Here is a 13,900-nt window from a genome sequence, read left to right as displayed (position 1 = left end):
TGAGCAAAACTCTCTCTCCAAGGACCACAGAGGGAGAATCGCAGAGATAAGTTGAGTTTTGGGGTCAGAAAGCCTAAAAAAAGTATCAAACAGCACCTACATCACCACATGTTGTTTGGGAGGGTTTCAATAAAAATCCTTCTTACTCGTCCAAAAACAAACTTCAGCATATTCAGTTGTCAGACACGACCGGAACTTCAAAATGCCCCTTCTTCTATGGTCAGATGAAACTAAAAGAGAGCTTTTTGGCAGCAAAACCACCAGATGTGTTTGGGGGATAAAAGTATCCCATGCCCATAGTTAAATATACTGCTGGATCTTTAATGTTTGTCTTTTTTTGCTGGAGGTCCTGGACATCTTGTTCAGAGACATGGTATCATGGATTCTAGCAAATACCAACAGATAAAAAAATCTAAACCTGACAGCCTCTGCTAGAAATTTGGTGGTTGGATCTACCATCAGGACAATGATCTAAAACAAACTTCAAAATCAACACACAAATGTGTCACTGAGCACAGAATGAAGCTTCTGCCATGGCCGTCCCACTCCTCAACCCAATAGAAAATGAGTGTCTGAACTGAAGAGAAGCACCACCAACATGGAGCTGAGAATCTGAAGGATCTGGAGAGATTCTGTATGGAGGAACGGTCTCTGACATCATGTTAGGTATTCTCTAAACTCATCATGCATAATAGAAGAAGACTCAAAGCTGTTATCTTGGCAAAAGGGGGTTGCTATTTAATAAAAGGGTGCCAATAATTGTGGCCAACATGTTTTGGAGAAAAGCATTTATTTCATAATGTAATTTACCCCCCACTTTCAATGAAAGGTTAGATTTTTTTTGATTTTTCTGAATCAAAAATAAAAAGGATAAATGATGCAGATGTATTTTTGCAGATTTGTTACAAAAGTAAAACTGAAATGTTACATGGTCCTAAGCGTTCAGACCCTTATTCAGACACTCATACACTCTTAGAAGAAAAGGTTCTATATAGAACCTTAAAAGTTTCTATAGGCACTACGTAGTTGGAACCCCTAAAAAGTTCACTGCAAAAAAGGCTTTTCTTACTTGGTATTTTTGTCTTGTTTCTAGTCCAAACATCTAAACATTCTTAAAACAATAAGTATTTACTACACAAGCAAAAGTAATTGTCTTATTTGGGGGAAAATTAACTCAAAATTAAGAGAGTTTTTGCTAAGATAAGAAATGCATTTTTTTCTTAGATAAGAAATGCATTTTTTTTTCAGTGCTCTATATAGAACCCTTTTTAAGCGCCAAAAGTTATGCTTTCTTGTAATTTTAGAACCCTTTTAGCATAAAAGGGTCTTTGGAGTATACTCAACTACACTTAACCGTTTATGGGTTCCAAATACGTAGCGCCGAAAGAACCTTTTCTTCTAAGAGTGTATATTTAACTCAGGTGCTATCCATTTCTTCTGATCATCCTTGAGATGGTTCTACACCTTCATTTGAGTCCAGCTGTGTTTGATTATACTGACTGGACTTGATTAGGAAAGCCACACACCTGTCTATAAGACCTTACAGCTCACAGTGCATGTCAGAGCAAACAAGAATCATGAGGTCAAAGGAAATGACTGAAGTTCAGAGACAGAATTGTGGCAAGGCAAAAAAAATTCTGCTTAAGGTTCATAAGAGCACAGTGGCCTCCATAATAAATGGAAGACGTTTGGGATGACCAGAACCCTTCCTAGAGCTGGCCGTTCAGCCAAACTGAGCTATCAGGGCAGAAGATCCTTGGTGAGAGAGATAAAGAAGAACCCAAAGATCACTGTGGCTGAGCTCCAGAGATGCAGTCGGGAGATGGGAGAAAGTTGTAGAAAGTCAACCATCACTGCAGCCCTCCACAAGTCAGGGCTTTATGGCAGAGTGGCACGACAGAAGCCTCTCCTCAGTGCAAGACACATGAAAGCCCGCATGGAGTTTGCTAAAAAACACCTGAAGGACTACAAGATGGTGAGAAATAAGTTTCTCTGGTCTGATAAGACCAAGATAACACTTTCTGGCCTTAATTCTAAGCGGTATATGTGGAGAAAACCAGGAACTGCTCATCACCTGTCCAATACAGTCCCAAAAGTGAAGCATTGTGGTGGCAGCATCATGCTGTGAGGGTGTTTTTCAGCTGCAGGGACAGGACGACTGGTTACAATCAAGGGAAAGATGAATGCAGCCAAGTACAGGGATATCCTGGACGAAACCCTTCTCCAGAGTGCTCAAGACCTCAGACTGGGCTGAAGTTTCACCTTCCAACAAGACAATGACCCTAAGCACACAGCTAAAATAACGAAGGAGTGGCTTCAAAACAACTCCATGACTGTTCTCAAATGGCCCAGCTATAGCCCTGACTTAAACCCTATTAAACATCTCTGGAGAGACCTGAAAATGGCTGTCCACCAATGTTTACCATACAACCTGGCAGAACTGGAGAGGATCATATATATATGAACCAAGGAGCCACTCCTTGGTTATCTTGGCTGTGTGCTTCAGGTCATTGTCATGTTGGAAGACCCAGCCTCGACCCATCTTCAATGCTCTAACTGAGGGAAGGAGGTTGTTCCCCAAAATCTCACAATACATGACCCCAGTCATCCTCTCCTTAATACAGTGCAGTCGCCCTGTCCCATGTGCAGAAAAATACCCCCAAAGCATGATGCTACCACCCCCATGCTTCAGAGTAGGAATGGTGTTCTTGCGACGGTACTCATCATTCTTCTTCCTCCAAACACGTTTAGTGGAATTATGACCAAAAAGTTCTATTTTGGTCTTATCTGACCACATGAATTTCTCCCATGACTCCTCTGGATCATCTAAATGGTCATTGGCAAACTAAGGTCGGGCCTGGACATGTGCTGGTTTAAGCAGGGGAACCTTCTGTGCCATGCATGATTTCAAACCCTGACATCTTAGTGCATTACCATCAGTAACCTTGGAAACAGTGGTCCCAGCTCTTTTCAGGTCATTAACCAGCTCCTCCCATGTAGTTCTGGGCTGATTTCTCACCTTTCTTAGGATCATTGAGACCCCATGAGGTGAGATCTTGCAAGGAGCCCCAGTCCGAGGGAGATTGACAGTCATGTTTAGCATCTTCCATTTTCTAATGATTGCTCCAACAGTGATCTTTTTCACCAAGCTGCTTACAATTTCCCCGTAGCCCTTTCCAGCCTTGTGGAGGTGTACAATTTTGTCTCTAGTGTCTTTAGACTCTTTTGTCTTGACGATGTTAGTAGTTGGATTATTATTGACTGTATGGGGTGGACAGGTGTCTTTATGCAGCTAACAACCTCAAACAGGTGGATAATAATTTAGGATAATAAATGGAGTGGAATTGGACATTTTAAAGGCAGACTAACAGGTCTTTGAGGGTCAGAATTCTAGATGATAGACAGGTGTTCAAATACTTATTTGCAGCTGTATCATACAAATAAATAGTTAAAAAAATCATATATAGTGATTTCTGGAGTTTTTTTTTTAGATTATGTCTCTCACAGTGGACATGCATCTACGATGACAATTTCAGTTATTTCAGTGACAATTTTTGTATGCTATGACGGCCAAACAGAAAAGGATTTAGAGTTGCTCACACCAATAAATCCACAGCGAAACAATCTCCTACATCAGCTGTTTCAAGGCTACACATCTATATATACTGCCAGAACTAACACTAGCCATAAAGTTTTATACTCCAAAACTAGCATCCAACATCCTTAGAGGAACATCACATTTAACTCGAAAGCTTTGTTTTAAAACAGAAATAGGTTTTACTCTTGCTCGACTCCACAAACTCAAAAACATTTCCATCTTAGAGACCACACAATAAGAGGGAGACATAAAAATGCATTATATCAGACGCTGAGGAATGAGGGGTGTAAGCGCGGGCCGTAATTAGGGGTCGGCAATCCATCCATTTCCCAGAGGTCACCTACCATGTGCTTAACAAACACGCGGCAGCCTCATCAACCCAGGCAAAGCCAGCGTTGTGTAGGAGGACATCTACGCGTGATATACTGATATAATGAAACGCATTTTAATACAGATGAGAAGAATGAGAGCCTTATTAGAACACAGAGCTGTTGCTGCATTCAAAACCAGTCCAATCCAGAAAGGACAAACTTACAGTCGGTTTAATTGGCAATGTGAAGGTCAAAGGATGTGTGTAAATGAAAAGACCACGAATTTAAACATGTCGGCAGTAAGAATGCCAGTCAACGACCGCAGTTTGTTTTTTCTTTTTTAAACTACTAGTTTAACTACTTAAAAACATTTGAGTTATTTTTATGGTTGTGTTAGTTATGAAACAACTATTTTATTTTACTTTAAACTATTTCGCTTTATGAAAATATTTTAAGCAGTAGTTTGCAATCAATTATATTATCTAATTTAACTAAAATAATGAGAATGAGCGAGAGCGAGATAGAGAGAGAGCGAGAGAGAGCGAGAGAGAGCGAGAGCGCGAGAGAGAGCGCGAGAGAGCGCGCGAGAGAGAGCGCGAGAGAGAGCGCGAGAGAGAGCGCGAGAGAGAGAGAGAGCGCGCGAGAGAGAGAGATTAGGTCTGTATGTCTCTAAGCAGTGTTCATCAGCAGTGTCACTACTAATAGCAAAACTGTTTATCTACTTCTAGAACAGCACCGTTATTACCTCACTACTGAGAAATGTCATGTAGTATCTAAAGGTTCACTATATGTAATTTTTCCGTCCGCTAGAGGTCGCCTATTTAAAACAAGGGCATAGTTTGATGAAGCCAAGTTTGAGCGCAGAATCTTGGGACATGTGGTCTTCACCTCACAGCCAGTGGAAAAGAACATAGGACTCATGTTCAGAAATCATATTCATGGATGCGATTATTAACGTTACTGTAGTATGAAGCAGAGCAGGGCCGAGTGTTGTGTGAGCTGAGTAAGGCCGCTTGAGTGATTGTTAATGAGATGAACACAACAGTCAGACTACTGAATTCAGACTTATTGTTGACTACAGCCCAACATCTGCAGGAATGTTTACACATCTCTATTCATGTGTCACACTATAATCTCTGCACTGATTTAGTCTTTTGTTGTGCTCCATGTAGTGATTATCTGTCCTCTGACCTGTTCTACAATGCTTCAACATTTAAAGCTGCAAAAATGTGCACTCTGCTATGGAAATGTTCATCATTCCTACCCACTCATCAGTTTTCTTTTAACCACTATTTCCCTAATTTTGATCTATTTACAGATACACATCTGCTATGCAACCAATTTGCAAATTATTCAGTGAATATGAAAAGGATCTCGTTTTTCTGTCAATACTTAGGGGCGAAATCGTTAAGGAGCGCTTTATGCAACATACGTCTTTTTTGAGCGCAAGCGGCATACTGTTGCTATAGTAACTTCCTCAGGAAAAAGTGACTTTGCTTAGCACCTGTTTAGTTCCTAAAATGTTTGGAAACAGTTTAAACGATACATACATTAACATTCAAATGTTTGGGGATGGTGATGGGGATTTTATGTGTGATGTTTTTGAAATAATTCTCTTATGCTCACCAAGGCTGTGATACAGTAAAAACTGAAATATTATTACAATTTAAAATAACAATAATTACAATGTAATTTATTCCTATGATGACAAAGCTGAATTTCTCCACAATGTCACATGATCCTTCAGGAATCATTCTAATATGCTGATTTGTTACGCAAACACTTCTTATTATCAGTGTTGAAAACAGTTTTCTGCTTAATATTTTTTAAAGAAAATACAATGTAATTCTTTGAAATTTCACTGTCAATTTAATGTATCCTTACTGAATAAAAGTAATTCCTTTAAATAATAATAAAAATCTCAATGACCACAACCTTTTAAATGTATACTTATATATAAATGTTTTAAAGTCTCATAAATCACAATTAAGTGAACCCTGATTCTTGTGTTTTCCTTTTATATTTAGTGCACAAAATCCTATCATCATCAGAGTTTTTAATATAATTTGAGCCTGAGCTCAGAGTGAAAGACTCCTAATCAAAATGACTTCGGAGGACCCTCAAACAGATGTAGCAATACTCCTCTCGGAAAACACTGCAGTGGAGAGAGACAGAGAGAAGCCGGCTGCTGTTCAGTGGATTAGGCCCGGAGCGTTGGAGTGCTGCTGGGAGCTGGAGAGACCCCGTCACACTCGCCCTGTTTACAGTGTGAAGAGTGTTTTTATGTCAGGGTTTTTGAAGCACCTCTCAAAGCCTGGGCCAAGGCACCAGGGCAGAGCTTACACTGGGAGAAGATGCACTCCACTGAGCCACTCTCTCTCTCTCTCTCTCTCTCTCTCTCTCTCTCTCTCTCTCTCTCTCTCTCTCTCTCTCTCTCTCACACACGCACACGCACACGCACACGCACACGCACACGCACACGCACACGCACACGCACACGCACACACACACACACACACACACACACACACACACACACACACACACACACACACACACACACACACACACACACACACACACACACACGTCGGCCTGGATCACTAACTCACACACTGATCAGAGCAAAGGAACGCCTGTGCATTGTGAATGTAAAAATAAGCCAGTGTGGTAATCACTGAAAGAGCCCACATATGCTCTCGGCCCACGCCAACATGGATTTTGCCTAACTAAATGACAGTGAGATTGTTTCTCGTTTGCATTTGGTCCAAAATTGGCCTGAATACTCTGAAATGACAATGGGAATTAATTGTGTGATTCAAAAGTTGCTCTGTTCTTAAACCTTGTGAGCTGCTTACTAGAATTATGCTCTTTCTAAGACACCTCGTAGCCAAAATCATCAAACATGTGACCCTGGACCAGTCAGAAGGGTCAGGTTTTAGGACCTGAGCACCGATGGGGCGAGGAACCTATTGGATTGCTCGGCCTATTCTTTTTCTTCTTCTCTGAAATTAATCACATTTTTAAAGGGTGAAAACATGCTTGAAACTTTGCACATGTGTTAAATTGAAAATCTTATGTCTGATATGGGTTTCAGAATTAGGTGTGGCAAAAGGGCTCGATAGCACCACCTACAAAATTTCAATTAAGCGCAGTCCGCGTTACGTTTCACATACAAGTATGGAATTCGCTAGACACATTTAACAGCCCAATACCTACAAAAAAAATGCCCAAACTGCTTTAAAATTGACATGATGGATAATAGTCCTGACCTGAAGGCAGCTACATGGCAATATTTGCCATTTTTCTCCTATATTAAGCTGGTTTCCTGAGGTGCGAGGGCCCTTTCAACAATGGTTGCAGCTTTAATTTGAAAGTGAGTATGGTTTGTTAGGATAGGACAATATTTGGCCAAGATACAACTATTTAAAAATCTAGAATATGAGGGTGCAAAAAAAGTCTATATAAAGAGAAAATTGCCCAAACAATTCCAGTGGGAAAAGAGTATATAAGTCATAAGTCCTATAGGTTTGTTTGTGCTAACAATACATTTTATGTCCATCCATTAATCCGTCCGTCCATCCATCCCTCCATCCATTAATCCATCCATCCATCCGTCCGTCCATCCATCCATTAATCCATCCATCCATCAATCCGTCCATCCATCCGTCCGTCCGTCCATCCATTAATCCGTCCATCCATCCGTCCATCCATCCATCCATCCATCCATCCATCCATCCATCCATCCATCCATCCATCCGTCCGTCCGTCCGTCCGTCCATCCATCCATCCATCCAGCCATCCATCCATCCATCCATCCATATTTTATGGGTTAAAATTATTGAATATTATATATTATAAAAATTACAAATATTATATTATAAAAAATTATATATTTTTTTCTTTTCTTTTATTCTTTTCTTTAATTTTTGTTTTTTCTTTTCAAAAATCATTAGGCTATTATGTAAAGATTGTGTTTCATGAAGACATTTTGTACATTTCCTACCATACATATATAAAAAACGTATTATTAGTAGTAATATGCGTTGCTAACAACATCATTTGGACAGCTTTAAAAGATATTTTCTCAATATTTACTCTTAAAATTTTTTTTTTTTTTTTTGCAGTCTTAGATTCCAGATTTTTAAATTCTTCTATCTCGGCCAAATATTGTCCAATCCTAACAAACGGTACTGGAAAAAGATGGAAAGCTTATATACTCAGCTTTCAGATGGTGAATAAATCTCAAAAATTCACCCTTATGGTTTTGTGGTCCAGGGTCACATATATGGATAATTAATTAATACATAAACATTTAAACATTAAAGAAAACAATTACACACATATTACTAACATAGGCAGCTCTCTAGGTTTTGGAACAGCGCTGTCGTGCATGCGTGTTTGCGCACTCAATGGCGTAAACGATCGGGTGTGTGGACCTGAGAGTGACAGGCGCTGCCATCTCTCTTTACGGACTCGCCGCTGACGGGACGCTCTCTGAACCGCTGTCACTGCGTTCCGAGCAGGCGCGGGATATGCTGGCCTGCTTTACCACCACTCTCCCCTCCAGTATCAACACTGGATGACTCACCACTTTTCGCTGACTAACTCTTTCTTGAACGAGAGCAGGGGGCGGGGTGGGGGGTGTGATAAGAAGATTGTCAGGCATAGTGCTGGAGGGGAAGACAGACAAACCGAGAGAGAGACAGAGAGAGATGGGCATATCTCAGCGCTGCTGGCTGCCTCTGATAAACACAGATAAGGCATCTCTTTGATGTTCAGTTAAGTGTAAAATTAAAATGCGCCAAAAGCCGAGGGGCGCACGGCACCCCCTTCTGCAACTAAAGACAGGAGGATTTTCCTCTTTTCTTGTCGGCTCCTCCTCTGTGTGCCTCTTTTTTTTTAAAATCAGGCAGGTGTTAATCACATGGGTGTGTGCCCGTGCTTATATAAAGTCCAAATCATATATCAAATCATTTTCAATCTTTCATCTGGCTATCATTAAGCCTCATTATCCATACGGCCTGATTACAGATCCAATTAACCTTGTTTCTCTGAGCCGTGGCTCCGTTAGCATGCGCATAGTTAATAATTTCTCTAATTGAAAAACTGTAATGTCAGAATCACAGATATGAAAACACTTAGTTGCCTGGCAGCTTCTGCGGCTGTAATGACGGCATTGAAAAGTGGCACTGACCAAATGAAAAATTAATATGTCTGGAGACGCTTATAGAAGCTTCTAACCTGATTTGTCACATCTGACCAAACAGATTAAGCAATGTATTGCAGTCGCATTCAACACTTTCTTATTTTTATCCTACAGATGAGTCTTGATCACAGTCATTAGGACAATAATTATCTTCATGTTGTGGCCAATAAACAATTAATGTCTGGTTTAAAAAAAAAAAGAAAACTTTCTATTATACTACTAAAAATGAATACACTAAAAACCATCTATCTATCTATCTATCTATCTATCTATCTATCTATCTATCTATCTATCTATCTATCTATCTATCTATCTATCTATCTATCTATCTATCTATCTATCTATCTATCTATCTATCTATCTATCTATCTATCTATCTATCTATCTATCTATCTATCTATCTATCTATCCGTCCGTCCGTCCGTCCGTCCGTCCGTCCGTCCGTCCGTCCGTCATTCCCTCCATCAATACGTCCACTCATCCATCCATCCGCCTACCTATCTCTATACTTATAAACTGTACCCATTCATCCATCTAACTCTATCAATCGGTCCATCTATCCATCAGTCCATCCATCCATCCATCCATCAATCTGTCCACCCATCCGCCTACCCATCCATCCATCCATCTGCCCGCCTAGCCATCTCTATACCTATATACTCCATCCATCCATCCATCTATCCATCCATCCATCCATCCATCCATCCATCCATCCATCCATCCATCCATCCATCCATCCATCCATCCATCCATCCATCCATCCATCCATCCATCCATCCATCCATCCATCTATCCATCCATCCATCCATCCATCCATCCATCCAGACTAATTTCCAAACTCTCCCTTTCACTCATGGCCGTGGCATCACAACAATGATGATAATGCCTTCACTACAGCTTCAATTCCATAATACTACATGAACTGGATGGACTGGGGAGCGAGCTGTGGCTGAAACCAGTCTATAAGCAGACTAGACAGTCGATTCACACTTGGATTCAAATCTGCATCTCGTCTCATCTAAAGCTACAGCGTTAGTCAGCAGGGCCACTTTGTTCCTGTCGCTGTGCTTTGACTCTATAATCATAATGCAAAGAAATGCAAGATATATAAATAAAGCATATGCATTCCGGTATCCAAGCAGCTGGAGAGTCACATATGCTGTTTTCCTTTCACTCTTCGGTCATCAAGTGCAGCAAAAATGAGCGAGGCAGCGGTAACTTCTCAACCTCTGAAGGCAGCGGCCTACAGCTCAGTCAAGTGTGCAATAATGCGCTCAGACAAGAAAAGAAAGCAAAAGGAGAGAAAGAAATGGAGAAAAGGAGAGAGGAGAAAGGAGGGGGCGGGAATACAAGATGTAAATCTATTCACAGTTTGGGCCAAATCTGTGCTAAGACTATTATTTTCCCTCACCGCAACAGAATCTTGGCTAGTAAAACGACACCAACCCAGACATTAAACACTTGGGCCCATTTCAAACATCAGTAACCACAAACAAAGGGCACCAACAAAAAAAAGTTGGCCAAGTTATTTGGCTCGATACTCATTAGCACCTGAAATTCTGGAAGGAATTACACCGTAGACACCATGAAAACACTCGTACATCCATCTTACCGCAGCGCAAAAAGGATTCGCCACATTCGAACACTTCTGCAGATAATCCTTTGCACATGACAATATGCTAAACTTATACTGATAACAAAGAGAGACAAAATGCCTTCAGCCAAACTGCATAGTTTTGTGAATGAAATCTGTAAATATGAATCCAGGGTGGATTATGTGTACGTTCAAAGATATATCAAGAATTTTAAATTTTTAGTGTACAATTTTTTTTGAAAAATCTGAATATTGCAAAAACAATTTAGTGGTGAATGTGTTGAAACATTAATACGATATATAAATATTGATTAATACAACCCAAAAAGTCAATCAGTTTTCTTAGCAAAAAAACTATTCATTGGTTAAGACGTTTCACCAATAAATAAATTATTAAAATAAGCCCAAAATAAATAATTTAAATAAATAAAATAAATAATCATACAATCATACTTGTCACAAAAAATCATACATTTATACAAATGTTTTTTTTACTGAATGAAATTGTATTGGTGATATAAATACATTGATCAAATAAGTGGAAAATAAACTAATACAAATGTAATAAATAAAAAAACTAAATATTAATAATTAGAATAAAAAAATATTGGAATATTGCAAAACAATGTATTGGTGAATGTGGCTCACCAATAATGAAAAGTACTGTAAACACAGAATAAATACAAATTTTAACAAATTAAATAACCAAAATGTCCATCATATATATAATATTGTTATTCACATTATGGAAAATATATTCTCATGAATGCATTTTAACCAGGATTTGACATCCCGAAATCTGCATTAAAATGAAACCCAGCTAATGTCGAGTGATGTCACTGCATGAACAGGACTTTAGCTCTAATGTGTATATGGCTTATGGTATTTTGGTCTCTAGATGTGGTTCAAGTCCTTCCTTTGATGCAAGTCTAATGGAAACTGGTGTCCATTTCATCAACCATAAGTCAAAAAAAGAATTAATTAAAAAGATAAAAAATAAACCAATAAATAAATACATTCTAAATCCTTCAAAAACTAATAGCACAGCACCACTAATGAAAACTCTGCGGAATGTCCTTCTAAATAGCAGCTTGTGAAAACTGGATTTCTATTCCGAGTCAGAATGACATTTGCAACAATTCGTCCTTTTATCGTCCAGTGTAAGCACACGCCGAGGGAAAATGCCTTGGCTCGAAATTTCAAGCAAGTGTCAAACGAGACAAACGCCTGAGAAAGTTCCCAGTGTTCCACAGACAATGAGAGAAAGAACCAATTGTGTGATCTACACATACTGACACTTGTCGGTGAGAGAACCACCGGTCCAGAAGGCGCTGACCAGGTCAGGTTTGATACGGCCTAAGGGGCTTGTTGGATGTCAAAGGAATAGTTGACCCAAACAGGAGAAGCCTGTCATTATTTACTCGCCCTCATGCGGTTTCAAACCCGAATGTTGCTATTTATTCTGTAGACCACATAAAACTACCAGCATATGGGTTTGGAACAACACCATGAGGCTGAGCAAAGGACTACCCCTTTAAATTGGTACTATAAGAATTTGAGACGGACACGAGTGGTTTGTTGTACTCGCTTCCTGTTCCTCCAGAGAACAGGGCACAATAGCTCGCATACTCTGTTTAAAAGAATGCCAACTCTCTAGGGAACATCACAGCACAGAAAACTGAGAACAGATGAGCCGTTCTGAACATCTGAATCTATCTTTCATTTGAGAAAGAGAAACAGTGAGTCATCTGAACCACACTGAATCATAAATGAACTCATAATACATCTGAATCTGATTATGCCGCGTGGCACCACTGCAGATCAAACCCTCGAGACAGGAACGGTTTGGACCAGAAACGGGCATGAGAAAACGAGGAGGCAAGTACTTGTTCAGCACAAACTGAAAGTTTGAAATGGTAAAAAGGCCATTTCGATTACTAGATTAGAAAGGATTCTTAATTTTATGGTGGGAAGAGAATGCGAAAAGAAGCAGTTTAATGGACAGCTGTTTTCTGTTATTTTAATAACTTTTAAATATTTTTATTAAAATTAATTATTTTTATTATTAATTTAATATAAAACTTTAAAACTAACCATTATTAACATTTCAAGTGTGTTTTTTAAAACTAGGATATGTGTTTCCAATATTTGCAATTATTTAAATTTTTATTTTTAATTAAATAAAAATTAAATATATATTTAAAAATAAAGTATGCATTATTTATTTAATTATATTTTCTATTGAATTACTTTAATATAAAAGTAATTCAATATAAAATATAATTAAATAAATGTAAACTAAATATTTCTTAATAAGAATTATTTCTTTATATATATATATATATATATATATATATATATATATATATATATATATATATATATATATATATATATATATATATATATATATATATATATGTGTGTGTGTGTGCATGCATGTGTGTGTGTCTGTGTGCGCATATTTCTCATAAATATTACAATTAATTAAAATGAGTCAAATTACTGATTGCCTTATAGATCTCAGCATATTCTGGACTATCACAAGATGTTTGCTTATTTAAGCAAGCCTTGTCTTCATTTCTGACTAATGAAGTTATTTGATTTTCACCGTGTGTATGAATACTTCACTACAAAATACAAAATAACTCCAAAGCCTATCCGTCGTTGATGCGAGTCATTTCACAGAGGCTTGTTTGGTTAGCTGGTCCGGTATGGTTTCTTACCTCTGCGCTGCTCACTCGACCTTCCTGGAAAGAACACTCGGCTACGTTATTAGTGCAGATGTGGCGATATTTACACCAGTTGCAGGGGAAAGGGCTGCTAACACACGACGAACACCTACAGAGGAGAAAAACAAAAGAGAATTACATGAGAGGTCTGTTCTGAGCACATAAATCAAGTCATCTGTGAACTCGGCCCGAGTTTCTACGGGCTTGAGAGTCAGACTACAACGACTATGTAGACTGGCTGCCTTAGTCTTATTCCTAGTTATATATTAATTCAGTGTTTAAATGCAATCACAAACCTGTCTGATAGTTTAAACATTTATATATTATATGCATTAAATAAATCAATATTTCAAATAGTGCTGTCGTTGCTTCGGTGCATACAGTCAGACGACAAATACGGTCAGTCACATGTGATTCACACATTAATCCGGAAAGGATTTTGTTTGCTAACCACCA

At 38.8% G+C, this 13,900-nt stretch overlaps 1 protein-coding gene across 1 annotated transcript in view; it reads right to left on the bottom strand.

Moving 5' to 3' along the window:
* plxna3 (plexin A3) overlaps positions 1 to 13,900 on the bottom strand; it is a 220,160-nt gene that overhangs the window by 73,343 nt on the left and 132,917 nt on the right. The window contains exon 9 of the mRNA XM_067414327.1: positions 13,439 to 13,553. Within this exon, the coding sequence (XP_067270428.1) occupies positions 13,439 to 13,553 (115 nt within the window). The remainder of the gene's footprint in view (positions 1 to 13,438; positions 13,554 to 13,900) is intronic.

Source organism: Pseudorasbora parva, chromosome 13, assembly GCF_024679245.1.
Source record: "Pseudorasbora parva isolate DD20220531a chromosome 13, ASM2467924v1, whole genome shotgun sequence".
Taxonomy (NCBI): domain Eukaryota; kingdom Metazoa; phylum Chordata; class Actinopteri; order Cypriniformes; family Gobionidae; genus Pseudorasbora; species Pseudorasbora parva.
This window is presented reverse-complemented; position numbering and strand designations above follow the sequence as displayed.